Consider the following 26,485-nt stretch of genomic DNA (forward strand, 5'->3'; position numbering starts at 1 on the left):
GAATCACTGTACTTCATCCTGCTTAATAATCAGTGTTGCCTAAGTTTTTTAATTAAAGCAGCAGTGGCACCTTGGAAGGGCCACAGGATGATGCCCTTTTATCTCCAAATATTTTATGGCTTAGCACCTGGAGGCCCTGCCTGGCCAACCTGCTGGGCCTTCTAAGCAGTGCCCTCTGCACTTGCTTTACCCTCTATAGAGGGGAACCTGGCTAATCAGGAAAGAAACTCCCTGAAAAGGTAAACAGTGGGGAGAGTGTACACATGGTGGAAAACAAATGGCTCTTGGTACCATGTTGTGGAAATTATCTCGCATAAGCAGATAAAGGAGCGGGTGAGCCCAGGTGGCACTGTTGAGTCCCCTCCTCCATTTCACGGCCCATTCGTGACGTAGGCACCAGCCTTTGAGACAAAACTCTATCCCTACACTTAACACTCTCAGAACTGGGCTGTCCCTTTCTCGTGTGGTGCTCTGTGTCAACGCTGCACCCCACCATGGCCGTGACTGCCTGCCAGGGCTTGGGGTTTGTAGTTTCACTGATCGGGATTGCGGGTGTCATTGCCGCCACCTGCATGGACCAGTGGAGCACCCAGGATTTGTACAACAACCCGGTGACAGCTGTATTCAACTACCAAGGGCTGTGGCGCTCCTGTGTCCGAGAGAGCTCTGGCTTCACTGAGTGCCGAGGCTACTTCACCCTGCTGGGCCTGCCAGGTAAGGGCTGGTAACTGGCAGACTGGGGAGGGACACTGGGCCTCTGCCTGAGGCGCCACAGAGGGACTGCTGGGAAAGGAGGAGCAACAGCCCCCACCACCAGGGTAAGAACAAGCCCGCAGGAACCTTAGGGAGAAGAGCTTTCTGGAGCTGTCAGAGCTCCCATTCCCCTAACTGGATGGTGCCCAATTCTTCCCAAGGAGCCTAATTTTATAATAACTTCTATGCGAGCCATGGCATTGAGTCTCAATCACCCACAGTAATAAGACCCAGGAGGCCCAGACTTTAGCCACTTCCTTTTTCAGCCCTAAGATTTCTCTTCCTGAATTGAAGACTGTGAATCCATCTCCAGGCCACCTCACGCCTGGGCCCAGCTTCCAGCAAAGCCTAAGCACATAGCAGTGGCAGAATTGGGGCAGAGAAAAAGAACTGAGTACTGTGTCTCTCTGTGGTGAGCTAGATGGAGTCCTCCTCTGTGGCTCCTGGCTCCTGACCTGCAGAAAATATTGGCCACATGGAACAGGACCCAGGGCACCCCCTGCATAGAGGCCTCTGTGACAAGTGAACTCTGCCAGGTGGGCAAAGGTGTATGGACTAGGACATCCACCTCCCCAGACTGGTGTACTAGCCACACAAGGATTGTGCGCTTGTTTGCTTAGTAAACTAGTCATTTTTACTTGATGAAAAACTCAAGTCTCAAAAGGGTAAAATGTTGAAAGTGTCTTTCACTCAGGTAACAGAGTAAGGTGAAGTATAAACTTGTCATTTTTTATTTTTTAGTTCTTTGTTCCTTCCATAAATATATATATCAAAGTCTTGAGAGGGAGATTGATCTAAGGTGGTGTTGCAAGGAGTATTAGGACTAGAAAATTGGGCTTTCCCCTCCAGACACTCACCATTTGACTGTAAGGTCAAGATTTAGACATGCACAGGAGGTGACAAGTGAAGGCATCAGTCACACAGTGATTCGTCTTTCTAGACATTCCACCTTATTGATGGGAATCTCACTGCAACTTCAGGATTCTGTGAACCTAAAACCCACCCTCAATGGTTGTAGTGAAAAAAAAAAATCCTTCAAATACTGCTTTTGGGAATAAAATTTATAGAAAAAAATCTAGTTCTACATAAAATATTTTTTTTAACTTCACACCATTTGACATCTTAATTCTTCTCTTAGGAATCTACCCCATAAGAGTAATCAGAAATTCTGGCAAAGAGCTGTGTGAAAAGTATTGAGCATAATATTGTTTTTCATACAAAAAAAAAAAAAACCACTGGGTGAGGTATAAGAATAGATGCTGCTTGTTTGTTTATTTCATTTTTTTAGGTGGCTGTTAGGAGTGGGTGAGAAAGGTGAAGGGATTAAGAAGTATGAATTGGCAGTTACAAAATAGTAATGGGGATGTAAAGTACAGCATAGAGAATATATGGTCAATAAATTGTAATAACTATATGGTGTCAGCCAGGTACTAGACCTCTTGAGGGGGTGGAAATCACTTCTTAAGTTATACAAATGTCTAACCATTATGCTGTATTCCTGGAACTAATATAATATTAAATGTCAACTGTAATTTTAAAAAATAAAATAAATTTTAGAAGGAATAGATGATGTTTAGATGAATAATAATACTTCTCTGTAATGGAATACTATTATACTCACATTAAAATACTATTTTGTTTGTATCAAATTAAATGATTAATATTAAATATATTAAATGATGTTTACAAAGAGTTTAATTGCACATGTATGCAATTAAGTAAAAAGAGCAAATCATCAAATGGTATAATGTCTTAATCAGGTAAAAATTATATACAGAGAAGGGCCCTAGCTGGAGTAGCTCTGTGGATTGAGCATGGGTCTGTGAACCAAAAGGTCATTGGTTTGATTCCCAGTCAGGGTACATGCCTGGGTTGTGGGCCAGGTCCCCAGTGGGGGGCACATGAGAGGCAACCACACACTGATGTTTCTCTCCCTCTCTTTCTCCTTCCCTTCCCCTCTTTCTAAATATAAAGAAATAAAATCTTTAAAAAATTATATACAGAAAAGGGATAAAAAGGAAGTATTCCAAATATTTTGTCTAGGTTTTAAAATTATGAGTGATTTGTTAAAATTATCTCTACTTCCAAATGTTCTATTATGAGCACCTAAAGGTGGATCAGAAATTAGGGATGTACAGGGTGGGGCAAAAGTAGGTTTATAGTTGTGAGTACAGAAAACACAGAATTTAGTCTTGTATTATTATTTATTCATTATTGTATTGTTTAACAAACAACTGTAAGCCTGCTTTTGCCCTCCCCCCGTACAATGTGGTAATATACTTTTTAAATTAATAGATGGATTGGTTCTTTTTCTTACTAGAGACTAATTCTACTCCTCCCATACTCTACTTTGCCACTTGACAACTAATTTTGCTTAATTACTATATATGATTTTATATTTATAGTTCTAAAAATGGTAAAGTAAAAGTGAAGGAAATGTTTTCTCCATTATCAGAGAAATAATATAAGCTCCTGGAAATTTATAACTTGAAATGGTACTGCCAGAACCATATTTAACTCTGAATATAGGGATGATTTTCCCTATGAAGTCAGTGAAACATTTTGTTCCACTTTAAAGGCTATTAAACAAAGTTGTGCCAACACTATTACAGTATTGTTAAACAGAATCAGACCATAAATTATTAATATGTTAGAGATACATTTAATATATTTTAACAAATATATTGCCGTGAACGAGGAAGCCAGCTTTTCCCCTGTGGACCACATTCACTCTTTGGCAGTGACAGGTAGGGCAGTGACCCACTCGCTTCAGAGCACAGAATCTCACCAGGAAGCGAAAAATCCCATCTTCCAGATGTTTTAAAATGTGTCCTTATTTATTTCACATAAAAAAGTATGTAGACTTATAATTCCTCTCTACTCATCTAACATTCTGCCTAAGTAGAGTGGCTTTCATCTATTCTTTAAATTAACTTTTTCTTCTTCCAAAAAAATAAACTCACTGTTGACATTTCAAACAAGAAAGAAAGCTTAATTCATTATACCTAAATATTTAAATTTTGCATAAAAACATTTGTGTAGGGAAAAGGGAGTAAGACTAGATAACTTGTAATAAACTATTTTTTAAATTTTTCCATCATTGATTTATTATTTTGGTGGTATAATCAATTGGGAGGATTGTTAGACAAATGTCATAAAATAAACAACTTAAAACCAAACTCTCATAGATCTCTGTTTGAACAAAAAGCCCATGTCTTGGTTAAAATAAGAGTACACTGGACTTTGTCCACAGAAACATTCCTGAATTATTCCATTATTTCCCAAACTAGTTGGTCAATCTGTGTCCACCAGCAGAGACCACAGTCACTTTTTCCCCACCTTTTAGACCTGGCCTTGCAGCTCAGTTCAGGGGATACAGAGCCACTAACACTATCACCTACCATATTTTTCGGACTATAATACACAGCATTTTACCACATTTTTTGCTTCAAAAATTTTTTTCCTACCTTCTTCCTCTATAACCTAGGTGTACCTTATGGTGTGGACCCCAGATGCACCTAGGTTTTAGAGGAGGAAGATAGGAGGAAAAAATTTGAAGCAAAAAATGTGGTAAAAAGGTGCATTTTATAGTCCAAAAAATATGATAAGTCATATATGACTCTGGCTTACTCTCTACTTTTGGGTTTTCTGGCTCATGCTTTGTTCTCTACTAACCCTGACCACAGAACCTAAAGCAAGGTGTGCAGTTGAGGGAAGTGTTGCCTCCATTCAAATTAGGAAGGAGACCTTCCATATTTGCGTACTGTGTTTGCTGGGAATAAAGCCGTGAGAGCAGTGGCTGGGTGCACCCAAGATAACATTGAAATGTCCAGATGCTCTGCCTTGTTTCCTGGAGAACTTGTACAGGTTAGAGACTGGGTGTATGTGTATGTGTATTCAGGGCCTTGAAATTCAGATTTAGAGAAGATCTAGTTAAAATGTACCAGAATTGAGAGGCAAGATGCAAATGACCCACAGGAAGCAGCAGAACAATGAATTCTCTAAAAAAATCAAACTGTGTAGACAAAATGCAATGGCTGATCTCTGGCTAAGTCTTTCTTTCGCATGATTATATAATTCCTGATACTTTTATCAATTGCACTGAAAATTTTTCTGCAAAATATAGAAGACAAGTATGTGAGACCTAAAAGGGCTCTGAAGTGTCCTAGTTTAGTCCCCATATTACAAATGAAGACACTGTGACTTTCTTGAGTTGGGCAGTTTACCCCAAATTGCCCAGCACACCACATTGTTTGTACAGGGTCAGGAGCAGATCCTAGGTCTGTCAGTAACCCAGGCAGGGTCTTTGGTCCAGCCAGCCTGGGTTCTTCCTCTGGCCTTTGTGGAACCTTCTGTGACTGCCCTGTGGTCCTCATGTGGTTCTGTGGCACCAGTGAAAGGGTGAGAAGGAGGTCAACAGGATGCCTCACACCTTTTCATCCCAATGCCAATACCTGCGGACCAAGAGCATATCTCTAGGATTTGGCTTCCTGTTCTGAAAAGTGGGGACAACTTAGTCTGCCCTTGGCTCCCCATGTGGAAATAGAGAAAGAGCACAAGAGAGGAAGTTGAGGTAGGAGCTCCACCTTTGCCAATTTAAAGCATCTGTGGTTCAATGCATCTGAACAAGTTCTTTAATCTATTTGTACCTACCTCACTTGACTCAATGCCCCCCCAAAATATATGGGGGGAATATAACACCCGCTCTATTCATCTCTATAATATTAAAATAGATATGAGTGAAAAAGTTGTTAATAGTTGTGAGGAGAAAATGTGGAGGTCTTGTTTAAGACGGAGGTTCCTGGGGCCATTTTTTTTAAAGTGAGGTCAGCCAAAGGGGTTTCCCAAGATGAGCGGAGCCTCATGGAAGAGCTGTGGGGGTTCTCCTCTGTTCTCCTCTGTGCTGGACACGTCAGCTTTTCCCCAGATGGTGGCGTGCTCCAGGCAGAGCCAGAGGGTGTCCACTCAGCCTGCTCTGCACTCACACTAGCTGGGCCTGCGCAGATCAGCAAGACAAGTGCCTCTTGGAGCCGCTTCCCTAACAAATGAAAAAATAATGCCCTTGAACCAAGAGTGAAACTGAACTATCTAAGGAAAACACTGTGAGCAAACACCAAGAGCTGAGAGAAACCATCTGATTAGAGCTGCTCCCCTCAGGAGCACGGTAGGACCACACCTTCCACAGGAGGAAGGTGGCAGCTGGTTCCAAGGCGACAGCCAGAGTGCCAGAGGCGAAAGCCATGTCCACCACCACATACCAAGTGGTGGGCTTCCTTTTGTCCATCCTGGGTCTTGTGGGCTGCATTGCTGCCACGGGGATGGACACGTGGAGCACCCAAGACCTGTATGACAACCCTGTCACCTCCGTGTTCCAGTATGAAGGGCTCTGGCAGAGCTGCGTGAGGCAGAGCTCAGGGTTCACCGAATGCCGGCCCTACTTCACCATCTTGGGCCTTCCAGGTAGGTGCTGAGCAAGACCCAGGGGCCCCACCAGGTGAGGGCAGGAAGGAGCTATGAGTTATCACCGCAGCCAGGAGGACCTCGGAAATTACCACAGGGACTGAGTCATGCTTCCACCTCTAGGAGTGACCCTTGCAGGGTTGGCTCAGAGTACAAGGTGTGGATAAGAAGAGTTGGCCTTAAGTCAAAGAGGGCAATAGACATAAGGGAGGAAATCAGAGAATTCAGATCAAGTCAAAAGAATTGGTAGTGAAGATGCGGGTCATGAAAAGAATGGGTCTGTTGTAAAGGCATGCTCATGATACTAGAATAGATCAGTGTTCCTCAAGGAGAAAATTAACTGTGTGCATGTATGTGCATGGAGCTTGCTTCTGCCTGCACATACATGGGAGTAAGGCAGTAGAATGGTGAATATTTTCTTAGAGCTGAGTGAGTTTTTTGAGAGCTAGTTTTATTTCATTTTCAATTCAATTCTATTTTTCTTTGAAAAGTTGGATCTCTTTAAGTGCTAAAAAATATTACCATTAAATTATATTCTTTTTCTGCATTTGTGAGTTCTGGTAGGCACTCCTAAAAAAAACAATGTATGTCAGAATATAGTTATAGAATTATAATCATATTATAATAATGTCAGAATATAAATATAATTATAAAAGTGACATTCTTTCACCCCTGAAGATAAACTAAATATGTATCATAGGAACTTTTCAATCTGGCTATTATGGGAGTTCTACTTGTGTTTTTAAAAAAAGAAGAAGAAGAAAGTAAAGAAAAGAGAAAATAAAACAGTGGTTCCAAGGAGTGTCCAGGGTGAGTTTGGTAAGGAAAGGAAAATGGTGTTGGGTTTTGTCTCTCTAAAACAAACACCTTGTGAACAGGTAGATGGAAATAAATTTGCAATGAAACTGCTAAGAGCCTGTGAAGCCCTTGAAACTTAACTGTGAAAAGCAATTTAATTAATTCATCTTTATTTTCAGAAAAAAATAGAAGATGGGTGACAGAATAGAAAAATTGGCTTAGTTAACCCCATATTTTGGAAACCACTCATACTGTAGGACCAACAGGGCCACAGACTACATAAAACACCTGCTTGGAGAAGCAGAGGAAGAACCTGGCCAGAGAGAAAAAAGAAATCCAGTGAAGGAGGGATTATGCTGTAGTGTGGGAAGAGAGGTCAGAAGGGAGGGGGAGATGCAAAACCATGGATTGTTGAATTGCTGACTACACTTAATTTTAACACTTAAATGAAGAAAAAAGATTGACTTCATATCCAAAATTAAGGCATGACATCCCATGACTTCATGCTCAATAACCTCTTCTCAGAGGCTTATCACATGTTATCGATGTCTTGTTCATTCTTTATCTTTCCACGTGTGGAGCTCCCAGATATTTCCGCTCTGAAATGACTAAGCCTCATTGCTACCAATATCATTTGTCTTTCTTATTTTACCAGGGGAAACTCTCCTCCTCTCCCACTTGACATTTCTACTCTCAGTAGAACAAGATCCCCTCCTTCTCTCCTGTCCAAGGCCAACTTCTCCACCAGGGCTCTATAGGCCCCACACCATCCTGTCAGGTCATCTGGCTGATCAGCCCCTCTCCTTCTTGCCTCTTTCACATATCCTCCTCACTTATGCTTATATCTTCCTTCCCTTGAAAATCTTTCTTTGATTCCGGTCATTATCAAGTTCTGTTTCTCCTGGATCGCTGACTACCAAATTAAAAGGCTAAATTTGTCTACCACCTCTCACTCTCAGCCTTTTTCCATCTGGTTTCTATCCTTCATCTCTTTAGAGTGTTTGTTTGCTCTTTTGATGGTGGCAGGTTTGGCAGAATTTCCCAATCAACAACTTCCAGTCCTCAGTTCTTAACTGCCGAGATGTTTCAAAAACCCAAACAGCTCTCATGGTTCCCCATTCCTAGCTTAATCGGGTGCATACATAACAGCCTTATAGCCAGACCCTCCTACATCCCTCACTTACCTTCCCTGGCCTATCACTTTGTATTCCCTGGTCCCAAGCCAATGCTTCTCCCTGTCCATTTACTATACTCTGGGCTCTGACCTGGATACCCATTTCTCCCACTGCCCAAATGCCCCCCCTCTACCACCCTAACTGTCATCTCCACAAATCTTCCCATTGCAAGGTCCAACTCAAATACCACCCTTCCCTGAAGCCTCCTCACATCTCTATGTTGAACAGGATCCCACAAACCTCTATACCAAACCCAGAGCACTCTGATAGCATTGAGCATATACCCTTCTCCTGACTCTGTTCACAAATCTGAAAAGCTGAGGAGTTCCAGGCAGCCATCACAAAGATGTACCCCAGCCTTGACCATCTGGATCAGGGAAACACAATTCCACCAAAAGCCAGGGGAGACATTTCTTGGGACTGAGTTGGAGAAAGGAGATACTTTAAATATTTGATCATTTGTGGCCACAGAGAACAGTATGAATTTAAAATAGCCAGTACTCATGTAGCAGGAGTGACTACAGTGTAAATTGGCATCCCAAAATGCAAATATTTGTTGGATGTCTTATGATTTGGCTGGCTGAAGTAAGAGATGGCTGGAAATATTACCAGGAGGAAAAGGATAAAAAGAAAGTAAAAAAACTGAAGGCAGGAACATAAGGAGATAAAATGACCAGGGAGGAGGCCCAGGAGGTCTTCTGGAAGCTTGCGGGGTTCCCAAGAGAGCTGAAAGGAGTAACATTAGCCAGACAGGACCCAGCACCCAGAGGGAATTCAGCCATCAGAAACAGCAGCTGAAACATTTTCTTGAGCATGACAGGGGACCTAGGGAATACAGACCTGAAGCAGAGGAGCTGGGTGAAATGCCTGGAGATAGGAATGGAAGGTTTGGGGGAGTTTTTAATCCACTTCCCACAGGAGTACCACCCATCAGCAGAGAAGTAGGCCTTAATGTGCTATAAAGACACGAGGCAGATAGCATTATAATACTTCGGTTAATAATCATAATAACCACTACCAAGTATTTAATTTCTCCTAACTCTAAGCTCTTTTCTTGCAAAATCTCAGTAAACTTTCATTCACTGGAACTTACAGCCATAGAATAATTTAATTCCATTCAACTAGCTATATTGTATAACCTACAAATAGATTAATGAGGTAAACGGTATTGGTAGTAGGATTGTTTACTTGAATATTACCATCCGTACATAATTTATAGCCCAAGATTCCCTCAATATATTCCAAACAGTCAATGCAGCATGTAGCTCTCCAAGGACAGTGCCCAGAAATGAAAACAGCTACCAGTTAGAGGACTGCACCTTGACTTTCCACTTTAATCTTCACAACAATACAGGGAAATACATATTAGCTTTATTTTTACAAAAGTGGAAACTGAGGCTCAGAAAGTGGAACAAGGTAAAAAACATGCCTAAGCTCCATGGATAGAAGATGCAAAAGCAGGATTTGAACCCAAGACTGAAAAACTTCCAAGCCTGTGTCTTTCCCTGCCCCATGCTCAGGCTCTGTTTCTGTGTTACAGGTAGAAGGGGCTGCCTTTAGTATTGAAGAGATTGGTCTGGGCTTGAGCATAATGAGAATAAGGGTCACAGCAATAGCCTTGGCCCATTTATAGCAATATCATTAACAGTACACAATTAGGAGTTCTAAATTTAAAGAGTGGAGGACTTGTGTGTCATTTCCATTTCTCCTCCCTGGAGACAGTGGAAGGAAAAAGCAAATGTCAGTCAATGAGAAGGTGGAGAGGAGGCTAAGAGACCTGGCAAACTCATGTATGTGGCTCCACGATGACGTCATAGTTAAGTAATGGTTTTTTTTCTAATGTGTTTGCAAATATTTGGACTGAATTCAGTGCAGTGGCAGGCCCAATGGCTAGAGACAGATGAGTTGGAATCGAGGGCACAGCTTGACCACCCACCTCTCTTGACCTTACTTTCTCCATCTGGGAAATGCCTCACAATCTCATATGTAGACATTTGTGTGAGAGTGCTCTGTGACCCATTTACAAGCTCTTGCTCTTTAAATCATTAAATCATTACTTTTGGGTCTACACTACCCAAAGTTCTCAAACATTTCGTCTTTCAGATTTCTTCTCCAAAGTCAAACACCTTTTATGAATCCAAATATCCAAAGTAAAGATTACTTAGGGTCTTTTTTTCTCCTTTCCATCCCTCATTCCACCTGTGTTCTAAGCACTTCACAGGTTCTCAGCCTCTTTGCAGACACTGAAGGTCTTGATTTTTTTTTACACAGCTGCCTACATCTATGTGAAAAAAAAAAAAACAGGCACTGGAGAGCTAGGGAGTTTCCCATCAACCTGTCAATCACATTTACACACACAGGAATGGATTCTAACAAAACCACATTTAACCCAGAGAACAATTCCATAAAATGGAATTCTTAAGAGGAAAAAATATGAAAAAAGATTGAAACTGCTCTTAAGAATCTTTTCTAAAGGAGCTGCTTTGTTTGTTTCTTCTTACTATTGGCTGATTTTTTCACACAAAGTCTAATGCTCATGATCCTGTGAAACCAACTTGTCTTTCTCTAATGTCTGCTAGAAGAAACTGGCCTTAGGAAGGGAAGGGATTACACATTAGTCATAAAGTTGAAATTAGATCTGGGGAAGCCCCTTAGGCTTGGTCAAGCTGTTTTTTCTTTCTCTCCCTGCCCCAAAAGGAGATGTTTTGGCCTTTTTAAATATGTGAACAAACCCTTAAATGTGTACATGCTGTTGTACACTGAAGGGAATCTGATGGAGAGCTGAAAGCATAGCTACAAAGCCCAAGATAACCAGTGTGTTCATTATAAAAATGAGGCTGCTTGCCCTGATTTTTCAATGGTCAGGAATCAGAATGCCTCCTCAGCTTGTGGTTGTGGAAGTTGTTGCTTTGATAGGGGGGCAGCCACCTACAAAACATCATGCCCTAGCATGCACTAGTCACTGGAGGAGCATCATTTCATGGTGGGGACAACCACTGTCAGAGTTACATAGTTGGACCCCACCTTAGAGGTGAAAAGGAAGGACAATGAAGACAAAAACCACCTACACTGCCTCACCTATCATTCAGCTCTCCTGTTCACTGCCAGCCAATCCTGAGCCTGTTTTCCCTGATCTTCCTTGCTCTTTGGTCCAAGCCCTTCTCTTCCTTTTTTTCTTAAATCTTCTTTCCCTATTGTCCTTCACACTCCTTCACCCATGCCTCTTTTTTTTTCTTTTAAGTATACTTTACTGATTATGCTATTACAGTTGTCCCATTTTTTTCCTCCCCTTTATTCCCCTCTGCCCTGTACCCCATCTGCCACCAGCATATCCCCCTTCAGTTCATGTCCATGGGTCATATATATAAGTTCTTTGGCTTCTCCATTTCCCACACTATTCTTAACCTCCACCTATTTTCTACCTACCATTTGTGCTTCTTATTCCCTGTACCTTTCCTTCATTCCCCCCTTTCCTTCCCCACTGATAACCTGCCATGGGATCTCCAGTTCTGTGATTCTGTTCCTGTTCTAGTTGTTGTCTTTGTTTGTTTTTTTTAGGCTCAATTGTTGATAGTTGTGAGTTTGTTGTCATTTTACTGTTCATATTTTTTATCATCTTCTTTTTCTTAGATAAGTCCCTTTAACATTTCATATAATAAAGGCTGGGTGATGATGAACTCCTTTAACTTGACATTATCTGGGAAGCACTTTATCTGTCATTCCATTATAAATGATAGCTTTGCTGGATATAGTAATCTTGGATGTAGGTTCTTGCCTTTTGTGACTTTGAATGCTTTCCAGGCTCTGCTTGCCTGCAAGGTTTCTTTTGAGAAATCAGCTGATTGTCTTGCAGGAACTCCTTTGTAGGTAACTGTCTCCTTTTCTCTTGCTGCTTTTAAGATTCTCTCCTCATCTTTCATCTTGGGTAATGTAATTATGTGCCTTAGTGTGTACTTCCTTGAGTCCAACTTCTTTGGGACTCTCTGAGCTTCCTGGACTTCCTGAAAGTCTATTTCCTTTGCCAGATTGGGGAAGTTCTTCATTATTTGTTCAAGTAAGTTTTCAATTTCTTGGTCTTCTTCTTCTCCTTCTCACACCCCTATGATTCAGACATTGGAACATTTAAAGTTGTCCCAGAGGTTCCTAAGCCTCTCCTCATTTTTTTGAATTCTTGTTTCTTCATTCTGTTCCAGCTGAATGTTTATTTCTTCCTTCTTGTCTAAGTTGTTGATTTGAGTTCCAGTTTCCTTCCCTTCACTGTTGGTTGCCTATATATTTTTCTTCATTTCACTTTACATAGCCTTCACTTTTTCCTATATTTTGTGACCATACTCAATCATATCTGTGAGCATCCTGATTACCAGGTTTTGAATGCTCTATATGATGGGTTGACTGTCTCTTCATTGCTTAGTTCTATTTGAGGGGTTTTGATCTGTTCTTTCATTGAGGCCATATTTCTTTGTCTTAGCACAGCTTTTACATTGTAAGGGATGGAGTCTTAGGTATTGGTCAGGGCAGAGCAACACACGTTGCTGCATTGTGGCACTGTATGTGGGTCAGAAAGGGAATAATGCTGCTTGCGCAGCTTTCAGACAGCTTTCAGTCATTTCCTCCACTACCCACAATCAAATTGGGCCTTTCTGGTGCTGATTCCTGGGTAGGTGGGTTTGTGGGTTTGTGTACATTCTAGGACTCTGTGGGTCTCTCCAATGAACTCTCCTGTGAGGCTGGGAGTTTCTCCTGCTGCTGTAAACCCCATAGGTTTTTACAGCCAGAGGTTTTGAGGCTTTCTTTCCCCATGCTGGAACTCTGGGTGGCACTGTTTCTCTTACTTCCCAGTTGATCCTCCCAGTTTATCTACATGCAAATGTGGGACTTTCTGGTCCTCTAGCTGTAGCCTTGCTGTGCATCCTCTCTCCCCTAGCTACCTCTCTCCACCCCTCCTACCAGTCTGGATGAATTTTTCTTCTTTAACTCCTTGATTGTCAGCCTTCCATACAGTTCGACTTTCTATCAGTTCTGGTTATTTTTGGCTTTTAAATTTGTTGTTGTTCTTCTTTTGGTTGTGCAAGAAGGCCAAATGTATCTCCTTATGCCTCCATCTTGGCTGGAAGTGATCCAAGGCTTTTTCAAATCCTCAACCATTCATTACCACGTGAGAGGATTCACATGATAATGATTCAGGTTTGCACACAGTACAAGTCAAAGTCATGTGGGGTTGGAGAGAGGTAACTTCTTTTTAGAGAAGGGAAGGGAACTAATATTTACTGAGACTGGCTTAGTTCTATGCTGGTGCTGAGTAGCATCCAATCCTCACAACAGCTCTATCCCACTCTAGAGTTTAGGGAACTAGGCTTCAATGAGGTTAAATGACTTCCCTAACAACTTACCTGGCATTACATAATTCTGTAGGATTTCATAAAATACAAGGACCTCCATATTAGTTTCCTGGGATCTATGGAAAATCTAGGCCTTCCAGCTTATTCTGAAGGGCCTTGCCTCTGAGGTCTGACCTCAGACTTGCCTCCTCTGGGTTCCCCTCCTTTGGACTCCTCCACCAGCTCTTCCTGCTCCAGTCTGAGATGTAGTTCTATCTGAAGGTATGGGTCATCTCCCCTCCCTACCCCACTCTATCAAAGGCCTTTGGTTCCTGGTGACTTGCTGTCTCATCAGCCCCACCCCTGTCCCCCAGCCACCTCAGTGATGTCAACCACTGAGAACTCTTTCCTCTCAATTCCCCACCCTCATACCTCCTCCTGAACCCTCTTGAGGTCTGTTTTCCCAAATTATTCCTTGCAATTTATGTGTGAGAATTAACTGTAGGAGTGGGAGGTGGGATAGGTGGAGGAGGGCAAAGGGAGAAAAATTTGGAGAACTGTAATAGAATAACAATTTTAAAATCTTTAAAAATACCCTGGCTGGCGTAGCTCAGTGGATTGGGCACAGGCTGTGAACCAAAGTGTCGCAGGTTTGATTCCCAGTCAGGGCAAATGCCTGGGTTGCGGGCCATGATGCCCAGCAACCGCACATTGATGTTTCTCTCTCCCTATCTCCCTCCCTTCCCTCTCTAAAAATAAATAAATAAAATCTTTTTTAAAAACTTTAAAAATATAAATAATTACATGAAAATCTCTATGGTTGAGGCCAAAACATTAATATTTTTTGAAAAGTTTCCCCAGGAGATGTTGAGGTGCAGCCCATGTTGGAAACCACACCTGAGATCAACTTGCCTGTCACTTCATTTCAAGAGAATAAGAAATTTTGCAACAGGGAAAGAACACTGAGTCCCATTTTTCTGTTTGTTTCTGTCAACCCTGAATCCTTCCCACCCTTCATGTCTGATAATGCCCCATTGTTTATTGGAAAGAATGCTGTAGTCACACCTTCGGTGCAGGGAATCAGTCTTTAGAACCCATTGACTCACCTGTTATCAGCTGATAAGCCTATGCCTCCTGCTCAGAATATTAGATAAGAGACAGAATAGCTAAAAGAGAAACCTACCTCTATTAGGAGTAGTTTCTCTGGTTACATCTTTATGGAAAAGGATTAGAATTCCAGATCATAAAATCTTCTAGCTGGAAAGAAAGTTCAGGTCACCACCACATATCTCCATGGTCATTACTAGACATAGGGGGATTATAGCAATGAGTAGTGGAGAACATTTTCTCCTACTTCCTGGCATCTGTCTCCATTACAGCTCCCACTCTCAGAAAAAACTCCTAAGGGGTCTCCAAAGCATGGAAGACCTTGGTCCATCCATCCAGGCTGAATTGTGGCTCTGGTGGTGACCCCACAAGGTATAAACAATGTTGTGTCTTTTCTAACTATAAGCTAAAAAGAGAGAGAGAGAGATAGGAGTAAGCTAGAAGGAGATCCCAAATATGAAAAGGAGCTCAATGTCAGGATGGGCCCCTGGTTCAAAGAAGGTGCCATTGTTCATCTGAAGTCCAGGGGTCAAGAAAGAGCAGGAAAGAAATGAGGACTTGTCATGCAAACCTGACTCAGTAGAGGCAAGAGCCTAAGGCAAAGGCTGGCTGGGACAAACTGGCTAGGATTCCACTACCTAGGGGCTCCTATCTCACACTAGCAGCAACTCTCCACATCAGGCAAGGTCACAGTGCTTTTATCTCTTTTCTCCATCACTTTAATTTCTCTCCACCTGCCAGCATTCCCACCCTTCCTATCCAGCAGTGTCAGGGAAGGTCACATACCTCAGCTATAGCCACAGCACACACGTCATATGTTTTCAGGAACAAATATTAGAAGCCCACTCAATCAAAAGAGTCCCAGGTGATTGTAATTTTTCATAAAATGAGGAAGAGACATTCTTTATCCTAATTGGTTAATTATTATTTGTTGGTGGGTTAGCTAGTTGGGTGGTTGATTCACTGATTGCTTTTTGATTGTGTTAATCAGATGTCTTGCCAAGTGTTTCTTAAAAGGGATAAATAATTTGATTCTCTGGATAGTTTAAAGCTTAAAATATCAGAACAAGAGCAGTTTTTAAAACCTCTAACAGGTTCCTGGGAAGATTTGAAGTTCATAAGAGGCCCATGGGGACAAGGTGGTGGGAAAGTCAAGGACCCTCCCTCTTCTCATATGTCCTGTTTCCTGGTAGTAACACCCAAAAACAGAACAGCTTTGAGGATATTTCTTGAAGTCTGGGGATGTCCCACAGATGTCTTCTCTGTAGCTGTCCTGAGCTACAGGTTTATGATTATACTGTGTGTGTTAAAGAATATTAGAGCCACAACACAACTACTGTTAGAAAGTGGTTCTATTATGATTACATTGCCAAGATACTCCCAAGATGAAAAGAAATTTGAGGCTCAGAATTTCCAATAAAAATGTAATCTTCTCATGTTATAAGCTGCTTGAAGGCAGAGACTATTTCCTATGAAACTTCATACCTCCTACAGCATCAGCAAAGGGTTTTGCAGAGAATTTGAGCTTTAAAATCCTGATGAATGAATGAGTGACTCCACGGATGAGCATATGAATGTGCTGTTTCACTATGAGAGTACACCAACATGTGCTAGATGAATATAGAAAGATGTAAATTAATACACAAGTAGGTGATACATGCTTGCATTTGCCAATGAGGGAATGAACAGGGTATTTCTTCCCAGTATCCTATGGGCCAGCAAAACCATTGGGCAAGGCTTGGGAGGTCACAGGTGACAGACACTCTAGAGCTCTCCTATATTAGGAATGGATTCAAGGGCCACTCCAGGGCCCTCGTGAGTTCTCTTTGCCTTAGTGGGGGTTACCATGGCTCAAGTATCATAGTTCAGTTTGCAAGCCCAAGATGACACTGTTATCAATACCCCCAGGAATGGTCGTATTGGAGGACTGGCCTACCCCATAAACCAACACATCTACTCTGGAAATATGGTTGCTAATAGGACCAAGACTGATAATGGCTGCTTGTAGAATTCTCTTCCCAGGAGAGAAGCAAACATAAAACCAGAAGTTAATTTAGAGAGAAGAGAATCAGCACCTAATGAATGGAGGTCAGTGGTGCAGACCTAGAGTAGCTGGATACCATCATCTCTACACAGGGAGATAGATACCTGGGTGGGGGGGGGGGGGAAGCCTCCATTCCTCAGATATTGCAGAAGGCTCCTTCACAAATTCTGCATAATCTACATATCTTTTTTCATTGTATTTCATTAATTGATGATTCTTTCATCATGATAAATTGCTTTATGATACATACCTTAGAATCAATATTGGCCATACTTGAGATGGAAATCTTCCCAAAGAGATTGGAGAGAATTCCCTCCCAGGTCTCCCTTGTCTGCAGAATCATGTGTATAAATAATCTTCTGAGACAACTTATTCCTCAGGTATACTTTGGACAATATTCCTTTACACATTCTTAGCATTCTTTTCAGAGTATGACATTTTATAGCCAAGTCTCCAAGTTTGGAGGATACATTCTGTTAGGAGGATATGGATCCCTGTACCTTGATGAGAGCCAGACCTCTGCTGGGTTTTCCAGAATAAGGTACCCCAAAGTAGTGCATGATGATGAGAAAATAACTGTTTGGACAATTCTGGGTTTGACTCCATCTCTCCTTTTCCCTTGCTCTGTGTCCTTGGGTAGGTTACTTAACCTCTGAGTCTCAATTTCTTCAATTATAAAATAGAGGCAATAATATTACATTGTAGGGCTTTGGGTGTAGATTAAATTTTTACTGTCTGGAAAAGCTCTTAACAAATTCCCATCAAAAGCCGAATTTCTATGACAACTAGAATAGGGTGAAGCTTTCTGCTTTGTGTCACACAGTTCTTCAGTCCTGCTCTACTAAAACTCCTCATGCTAGGGCTCATTTGTCTTCCTTTTGTAAGATTCAGTATGCTTACAGTGGATATGGTTACTGACTGTCTTTCCCCACTTCAGTAGAAGCTCTATGAGGGCAAAGATCATGTCTGCCCTGTTAATTACTGCCACCCCATGCCTACTCATGGGGCTCAGTAGAAAACTGTGGAGATCAGTCAATGCACTTTAAGGGCACCTTAGAAAACACTTTGGATGTGTTTGGAGGGGATGTCACTACAGGAGAGTCCCAGCAGGCCCTACAGCTTCCACTGACTGCTGGAAAGGAAACTCCTGGTAAACTGTGGTCATGTTGAAAGACCTGAGATCCATATACTGTCTTTTATATGTATCCAAAAACTACAGCTCACCATGACCTTAGTAGTCTCTTTTTTAGGAGGCAAAAATATACTACCCTTGTTAAATCACTTAGTGATCTTGCTTTATTTTTTGCTATAAATAAATACTGGGTTTTCCTAAACTGGACACAACTATATAATACATTGAGCACATGTGGAAAGACTACAGAAGACAGATGTTTGGGTTAGAAGTCAAAGCAACTCAGTTTTACTATAAGATCTACCAATAACTTTTAATGTCACCTTAGTCATGCCATTACCTCTTCCTGGTCCCCAGAATACCAAGCTTTAAAATGAATAAATGAAATAGATAAATTCCATTGTCCCTCCCAGCTCCAGCTGTCCATAATTTTCTCATTCTACAGGCATTTCCATGCATGTCCTCCATCAATCAGAGGATTGCAGGTGATGGTTTTGCAATTTCCACAATTCTGTATCCCTTGACAATAACTAGGTTCATGTCACAGTGTATGGACTTGCTGTTCCTCAGAAGCTCAGGGCTGGTTGGTTGTTGTTACCTGGTTTTATTAAACCAGGACCTGATGAATCATGCTGAGATGATCTTGTCTGTCTGCTTGTGTCTTGCCCCTTGTCCCACAGCCATGCTGCAGGCGGTGCGAGCCCTGATGATTGTGGGCATCATCCTGGGTGCCATCAGCCTCCTAGTATCCATCTTTGCCCTGAAGTGCATCCGCATTGGCAGCATGGAGGACTCCGCCAAAGCCAAAATGACACTGACCTCTGGAGTCATGTTTATTATCGCAGGTAAACTAGGGCCTGGGGTTTCTGCTTGTCAAACATGCTTCTGGGAATGTCAAAGCAAAATTATTCTGGCAAAGGAAACACAGCTTCTCCCTGCCGAGTGTGGTTTGGACACAGTCCAAAGCTTTTCCTACTGAGATTCAAGATCTGAGTTTACAGCCCACTGACACTACAGAATTATCATGAGTGTTAAGGTCCCTCTTAGCTGCCACCCTAGTCCCATTGTAAGAGATTTCCAACCCTAAGGTAGTCATGTGACTCAACCCTTAAAGGCATTATTTTGGTAAGATTCTAGAAAATGATTTTAAGGGATGAACTCTTGACATTGTCAAAGAACCAAACCCCAAATGTTTATATTTTAACCATTGGTCCCAAAATACATGAAAAAATCTCTTTGTACACATATACAAATCCTTCCACATTTAGAGAGATAAGAGAACCTAAGCACCTAACATGATATCTAGCACATAGTGGGAATGCAATAATCAACACTTATAGGAATGGAATGTACTGTGGCCTGTTCATCTAAACTCCTTTAAGTATACATTGCCTCAGAAACATTGTGATCCCTTAAAAGCTAACTCCAGGGTTTTCTTTTTCTTGGTCTACAGGTCTCTGTGCAATCGCTGGAGTGTCTGTGTTTGCCAACATGCTGGTTACTAACTTCTGGATGTCTACAGCTAACATGTACACCGGCCTCGGGGGGATGGTGCAGACTGTTCAAACCAGGTAACCTCCTAATCTAGGTCTCAGGCTTCTATGGGGAATATTGTTATAAAAATCTGATTAGACACGTATGCCTAATGTGGCTGTTAGGGTCTGAAATAGCAAAGATTTATCAGAGACAGCTATGCCATATTGTAAATCAACAATGATCTGTAAATTCATAACCTTCATTTCAATGAAATATCCTTGGTGATATGAGTTGAGGCTGATCTGACATTTGCATTGAAATACTGCAACAGATCTCAATATTTATCTAACACTCTTACACAGGCCCCATTGTGGTAGCAATGAAAACAGGCACTATTAACTGAGGCATGTAAATGAGCATCAGCCCGCATCTTTGGTCCATGATGGGAACCTGGCTAGGGACAGGTAAAAGCTTGACTAAAAATGAGCAAGATGCAGTGTAGGTGCAAGGTGAAGTAATGTTTCATCTTCATTCGGCTTGATTCTTTCTCTCATTCATTAATTCATTCTTTCCACAAATGTACTGAGCACCTACTCAGAACACTGTTCTGAGTGCTGGGGATAAAGACAAGGTCCTCATTCTCATGGAGGTTATGGTGTAGCAGAGGGAGATGAAACTTCACTATAATTTGGTGTCTGAAGGAAGGCAGAACTTTTAAAAGACAGAAAAGCAACTCTAACATGTGTATTCATTTAGCCACTTCAAAGGGACATTTCTCATAGCAAGAAGCAGCAGCAAAGTCCTGAAGGAAAAAGATCTTGTCCTGAAAGAGCAATACAAACATTATAGCTTAATGACCCATCACCTGTGGGGTAGATATACTTGGTATTTCTCCAGCTGCACCATCATGGGATACAGGCAGGGTATAAGGACAAGGTAAACCCATTTACTCTCTGACTCCCTGGAACTCCTGTCTGCATTCACATCCCTGCTTTGCTTCAAGAATGAAGATCCCTATAGTTGCCCTTATTCGCCTCCATGGTCCTCCCATGTCCTCTGGGTTACAAAAGCAACTTAGAAATAAGCTGGAACTTGCCCAGTTTTGGCATAGAAAGTCCCATTTCCTAGAAATCTTTTCTGTCACAGACAAATTGGAAGGGCCCACCTTGTCCAAAGTTTCTATGTGCCTAGTGTCACTGTCCCTGCCCAGAGGAGCCTCCTACCACCCACCTGACACCCAGCGCTAAGTGTCCACCTCCCTCTCACACCATCTCCCTAGAACCTGCCCCTCTCCCTTGGGCAGCCACCTTCAGTCCTGAGATTGATACCAGAGGATTCTGACTGGCCTCCCTGAATTTTTTCCTCCATGGATGGGCAGCGTTTTTTCTGTGTCTTTTTATCTTCTCTGCACAGACAGCACAGCTGCCAAGAAAAACCTTGGCAGGGTTCTGATTCTGGTGCCTTATTTAGTCCCAGCATCCCCTCTTCCTGCCCCCTAACTCTGCCATTACCACTTTGTGTGTAACACTGGCAAAGCCCAAGTCCTGGACCAGAGCTACAAACTGCCCTTTCCCTGTACACATCTTGCAAGGTGTTTCATATTAGCCTAAACGTCTCATTTTATAACCTTAATTCATTACTTACTTTTTAAAATTAAAAGTGTCTCAGGTTGGGTTACTCAGAAAGAGATCGTGGGAAACAGATCCTGAAAATCCATGTATGAGTGATTTATTAAGGACGGGAGACCGGACAGGGAGTGGGCAAGCAGGACAGGGAAGGGGGAGATCTCAGATGAAGTCTTGGACTCAGCCTGGTCCTAGGAAGCTGTGGGGTCTTTCGTGCTTCAGCACCATCAGCCTCTGTGCAGGTGGGGAAATGACTCCAGCAGCTGAACCAAAGCCCGAACTCCAGGGAGAGTCACAGGGACAAGATAGTGAAGGCAAAAGAATGCAGGAGCTGGGGGCGAGACACCGAAATGGCTAAAGGGACAGAGGGGACCTGGGCAGAGCACCATTGTACCTGCTAGACTGAGATTTCATAATAGACACACACTCACACACACATCTGGGGTTTTTTTCCCACCTTCTTATAAAAAGAAAAATCATATCTGGCAGCACCGGGCCCTCATTTCCTATGGCAAGAATCTCTGCAGCTGAGAGGCAGCTGCCCTTTGACCAGGGCTCACACTCCCCAGCTTGCCACAGTCCCCACACCACTCAAGTGCTCAACTCTGAGGTCATTTATCATCGTGTCTATGGTGTCCCCCGCACCCCCATATAATAGAGTTAAGAGAGTGAAATATTTCCTTACATGCAGCCCACTTTACTTATTATTTAAGTCTCTTACCTGTCCAAGGTAGGTATATAAGTTTGTTAACCTTGGTCAAGAGTGTCTAAGTTGAAGGAGAAAACCTCACTCCTCAGGCATATAGGACACTATAGTTGAATGATTAATGATGAGGGCTTTGGCGGTAGAGTGACCTACATGTGAATCCTGGCAATGCCATGTCCTTCCAGGTCTTTGGAAAAGTTAATTAGCCTCTCGAGCCTCAATTTCCTCATCTGTAAGATGGTCACATCAATTTAGTTCTTTATGGAGACAATATTCTTCCTGAAGGGATGGTGGCCAGGATTAATGGAGGTAGATGAGATGAATGCTTCTTGGCCCACGGTGAGAACTCAAGGGACCAAAATTCCTTCAGAAATAATAACTCAATACTGATTCTCTCCAACTTCTCTGGTTAAACCATTAAGATACTCCCCTGTGGTGATAGGGAGGGAAAGGGGACTTCCTGAGATGTTTCTCTGAGATTAGAGATCTATAATTAATTATATGCCTCGGTGATCTAAGAGGTCCAAGAATCCCCCTGCTGCTTTGCTAGCTAGCCTCAGTGCCAGTGCTGTTCTCCAGGGCACCTGTTCAGTTGCCTGTGACCCAAAGGTGTGTGTGTTCCAGGGGCAAGGGCAGGGCTAGGTGTGGAATCCAAAGGGGAAACAGGACAGGCATGGTCAAGTACAGTGGGTGGAACCTGGAGAGTTGAGTCGACCACATTCATAGCCATCATCTCCCCACTCAGGTACACCTTTGGATCGGCCCTGTTCGTGGGCTGGGTCGCTGGAGGCCTCACACTCATTGGGGGCGTGATGATGTGTATCGCCTGCAGGGGCCTGGTACCCGAAGAAAGCAAGTGAGTCTCCCCATCCCAACACAATCAAACATTTGATCTGAGTCCATTTTAACATATAATTTGCAGCCAGAGGGATTGGTCTGGGCATATGGAATAACATTGTTGAGGATGAACTTTCTCTTTTATGAGAAACAGATAAAACAGGAGTATTTCCTCCTGAGCTGATTTAGGTGTGATCCTATTTAAAGGGGAAAAAAACCTTCCCTGGGTTTCCTCTAGCTCCAATATTCTGTAGCTCAATGGCTCTCAGCTGGGAGCAATTCTTCCCCCAGAGAATGTCTGGCAACATGTGAAGACACTTTGATTGTTACATCTTTGGGGGCCAGGGGAATAGGTGATACTAACATCTAGTGGGTGGAAGCCAGGGATGTTGCTAAACATCCTACAATGCACAGGCAGGCCCCCACAACAAAAAGCATACGTCCCAAATGGCAACAGTACTGCTGTTGAGAAACTTTGCTGTAACTCCATAAATGGGCTCAGAGATGGCAGACCTGGATCTCAGGCTGGTTCTACTGCTAATTAGAGCCCTGCAAACACTAGAAAATCATTTGCCCTTTCTGGACCTCTGTTACCTCATCCATCAACTGAGCAGATTAGAGGACATGGGCTGCACATAGGTACCTTATAGCTCCCAATTCTATGATTCCTTGGCATAACCATGTTCCCCTGGGCATTGTTTCTGGTTCAGCTTCACTTTAATTGATTAACAGAGGAAACTCACTAGTCAGTAACTACCAGCTCTAATACAAAGCAAGAAATTCTGCTCCACTGCAGAGGTCCAAAAACGAGTGTTCCAAAACCTAGAGTGACCACTTCTCGCAGTTTGCCCAGGTGGAAGGGTTTCATGGGATACTGGACTTTCAGTGCTAAACCTGAGACACTCCAGGGTAAGTGAGGTGCTTTGTTCTCCTATCAAATACATCTATGGTCATGTAATGTTTCTTTTTCTTTCAGCTACAAAACTGTGTCTTATCATGCCTCAGGCCACAATGTCGCCTACAGGACCGGCGGCTTCAAGGCTAGCACTGGCTTTGGGCCCAGCACCAAAAACAAGAAGATATATGAAGGGGGTGCCCACACAGAGGATGAGGGACAATCTCAACCCTCCAAGTATGACTATGTGTAGCACTCCAAGACACCTCGGCATGGGCAGAAGAAAACCCCAATTAGAGCTCACCCCAAAACAAAGAACATTTTACCTTGATCCCTGATTGTTTTTGACTCTCCGATGAAGTTAGGAAAGCCTTCATTACACCTGCAGTGAGGCCAGATGGTTTAGCCAAATGGCTCTGCCTCTAAATGTTCCATCACAAAACAGCTGAGCTATCAGATATGATGTAGACTAAGGTTATAGCTTACATTTTGTGATCCTCTGTTTCTCTTTTCTTAATATAACCTTCCTAATCTGATGATAGAATGTGGTTTGAATTCCTATCAGACACTTGAATGATTTAGATAGACTCTCCGTCCTCCTCCTAGCCAATATCTCATTGATTCTGTATTTCTCAACTCATCCCCCAGAACAAATCTGAAAGGGAAAAAAGAAAGTCTGTCAAAAAACATCATTCCCTGCTGTTTGATTTTTGCCCCCTCACACCCCAATTTGGCTACTAATAAACACTGATTGAAGAGGTGAGAGGGGGGAATTATTTGTAATGTCTCTAGCTCATTATCCAAGTTTTCTTAGGCTGTGATCTTAAGTGTTACCTGGACCAAAGTGTTTCAGGTTGAGGAAACCAGACTTTCCATATTTTTGCAGGGGGGTTGGGAGCATCTGCTAATTCCAGCAAGACTCTCCCAAAGGTTTCCTGAGCTCTCCACTATGGGTCCCCGTTTTGTCACAGGCCAGAAAGTATCCCTAGAAGAATGAGAAGATGATTTTTTGGTACTCTAAATATATTTTGTATTCTCCATAGAGTTAGAATAAATAATGTCTTAGTAAAATGATACACTGTCTCTGTGAATTTGCCTCATTCCTATATATAGATAGAAGAAAATGAAAAACTAATTGCTTTGATGTTGTCTATATTTTCCAGTGTAAAAAATCATACTTAAGTCCAAATTTCATAAAATGCTCATTGGTCATAATTCCCTTTGAAGTCTCCAGGACTTGGATTATAATGATAGAGTCAGTGTAACCCATGTAAAAAACAAATAATGGAACACAACAGGTCCTTGGAAGTGATGTGAAACTAGTTATTTTTTTTGAAAAGTGATGAGCCTGAACTCAGTGTTAGGTATCCAAGTGCTACATGTCCACACTCTCAGGGCTACAGGCCACTGCCAGCTGACAGCAGACATACTTGGCACTGTTGTGAGCTCTGTTACTCTGAGAGCAGTTCTCGTCACTGAATTCACCTGGAGTGGTTAGACCACTGAGTGTTTAAGAACCGAAAGCTCTCTGCAGCCACGCACCTTCCCTGTGTTTACATCACTGCTGCAGCAAGGATCCCATCCCAGCACCAGAGCCACAATAGGCCCTCCAGGAAACTGAGGTATTTGGGGGATGGGAGGAGGGATCTGACCATTGAATTATTATTGTTTGGCAGGGGGAAACATCCTCACACCAATAGATCATGTAAAAGTGACCTCCAAGGAGCTGCATGAATATTCATAGGAATCTTAAGGCTGGACAGACTATACCTGGGGAAAGGTCAGCTCATGGCCCATTAAACAGAAAGGAATTGTGTTCACCGACAGAGAAAACAGTAAACTCAGAGACCCTTCTCACTAAGACAGCAATGGTTTTAGGCCCAATCAAAGAGAGTACACATGGAACTCACTGTCAAAGATGGGGTAATGAAGAACACTAAAATGATTCAAAAAGAAAAGTTGGGGTGGGAGGAGAGGAAGCTGAACATTCTAGGGCATAGAGATTGTTAAGGGTCCTCAACATTTGAGTTGAAGGCCTGGAGGCACAGTGATCTCTTTCCCTCCCACCACCAGAAAGTCCCTGGTCAGGCCTGAGGCACTGAGATGTGGCTCAGTTGAGTTTTTAATGAGCACATTCTCCATCCAACACTTAATTATTTAAAAGTCTCCATGTAGTTAGATTGTGCTTTGTAATTATTTTTTGTTTGTTTCTCTTATTGTATATGCATTGAGTAATGGCCTGCATGCTTTTGTTACTTAAACATTAAAAACGCTTATGTCACATTTGAACAGCTTCTGTTCTTTTTTCCTAAGCTTTGGGAAGTCAAAGTGGGAGTCTCAAAGCCAAGCAGATCTTCCTGGAGTGTTTCTGAGGGCTCTGAAAGTCCTTCATTCCAGGAAACCCCTCCACCCCCAGCACTCTAGGAAATCTGGTCACCCTGTGCCAAGGCTGCATAGCTAACAGGAGAACATTCCAACAAGGGTGGGTCTGGCTCCACACCTCTCTCTCTTTTCACCATGCCAGATGAATTCCCCTAAACAGGCAAAATACACACGTACAACTGAAGAAAAGAAGGAGGGAGGGAAGAAAGAAGGGAGAATGGAAGAAAGGAGTAAATTTACTTTAAAAAAATTTTGCTTATTAAGCCAAGAAGCATAATACTTAAAACAATGTAAAACTGTAAAATTTCATCTTTAATCCTCAAGTTTTAAAAAAGTGTCAAGTGAGCAAATCTGTTGTAAATGATGGACAGACTGAGAGCAAGTATGAGAGAGGACATCAGCCTCTGCAAAGCTCTCAGTATGCTGTGCAACCTGTGTGCACTTTTAAGGGTTTCCAGGCTAAAGAGGACTATGGTGTGATGCCCACCCACCCGAAGTGTAGGGAAAGGCCCAGGGCCCCCGAAGTGCACTCGCTGCAGATGAAATCCCTGATCCCTCCAGTGGTGGCAGCCAAAAGCCACCCAAATTTCACCAAGATTGGGTTTGGGCTGAGGTCCATTTTAAGTCAGCGTTAATCTTAGGTTGGAGCCCCCAACACTATCTGGGACCCGAGTCAGTTTCCTCCGCCATTAAGAGTTTTCCCATTCCTTTCTTGTCTCAAGTGGAACTGGATGTGACCTGCTCACTCTGGTCTCAGGCTGTTGACCAGTCCAGGCT

General features: G+C 42.5%; 1 protein-coding gene across 2 annotated transcripts; it reads left to right on the forward strand.

Moving 5' to 3' along the window:
• The first annotated feature begins 422 nt into the window (after positions 1-422).
• On the forward strand, positions 423-25,612 carry CLDN18 (claudin 18). Of its 2 annotated transcripts, none has more exons than XM_028518831.2 (5): positions 423-714; positions 18,468-18,632; positions 19,241-19,358; positions 22,340-22,450; positions 23,408-25,612. In XM_028518831.2, exons 1-5 carry the CDS (start codon positions 495-497, stop codon positions 23,577-23,579), a joined length of 786 nt encoding a protein of 261 aa, XP_028374632.1. In that variant the 5' UTR covers positions 423-494; the 3' UTR covers positions 23,580-25,612. The 2 variants fall into 2 exon arrangements, with proteins under 2 accessions (XP_028374632.1, XP_028374631.1); XM_028518830.2 differs by lacking the exon at positions 423-714 and adding an exon at positions 5,863-6,213.
• The last annotated feature ends 873 nt before the right edge of the window (positions 25,613-26,485 follow it).

Source organism: Phyllostomus discolor, chromosome 7 (genome assembly GCF_004126475.2).
Source record: "Phyllostomus discolor isolate MPI-MPIP mPhyDis1 chromosome 7, mPhyDis1.pri.v3, whole genome shotgun sequence".
NCBI classification, from domain to species: domain Eukaryota; kingdom Metazoa; phylum Chordata; class Mammalia; order Chiroptera; family Phyllostomidae; genus Phyllostomus; species Phyllostomus discolor.

Bases quoted from the DNA above. Each gene is read 5' to 3' on its own strand.
- CLDN18 (XM_028518831.2), top strand. From the start codon at position 495: ATGGCCGTGACTGCCTGCCAGGGCTTGGGGTTTGTAGTTTCACTGATC. The intron at 18,633-19,240 runs GTAAACTAGGGC...CTTGGTCTACAG, and splicing joins AGTCATGTTTATTATCGCAG to GTCTCTGTGCAATCGCTGGA. The intron at 19,359-22,339 runs GTAACCTCCTAA...CTCCCCACTCAG, and splicing joins GTGCAGACTGTTCAAACCAG to GTACACCTTTGGATCGGCCC.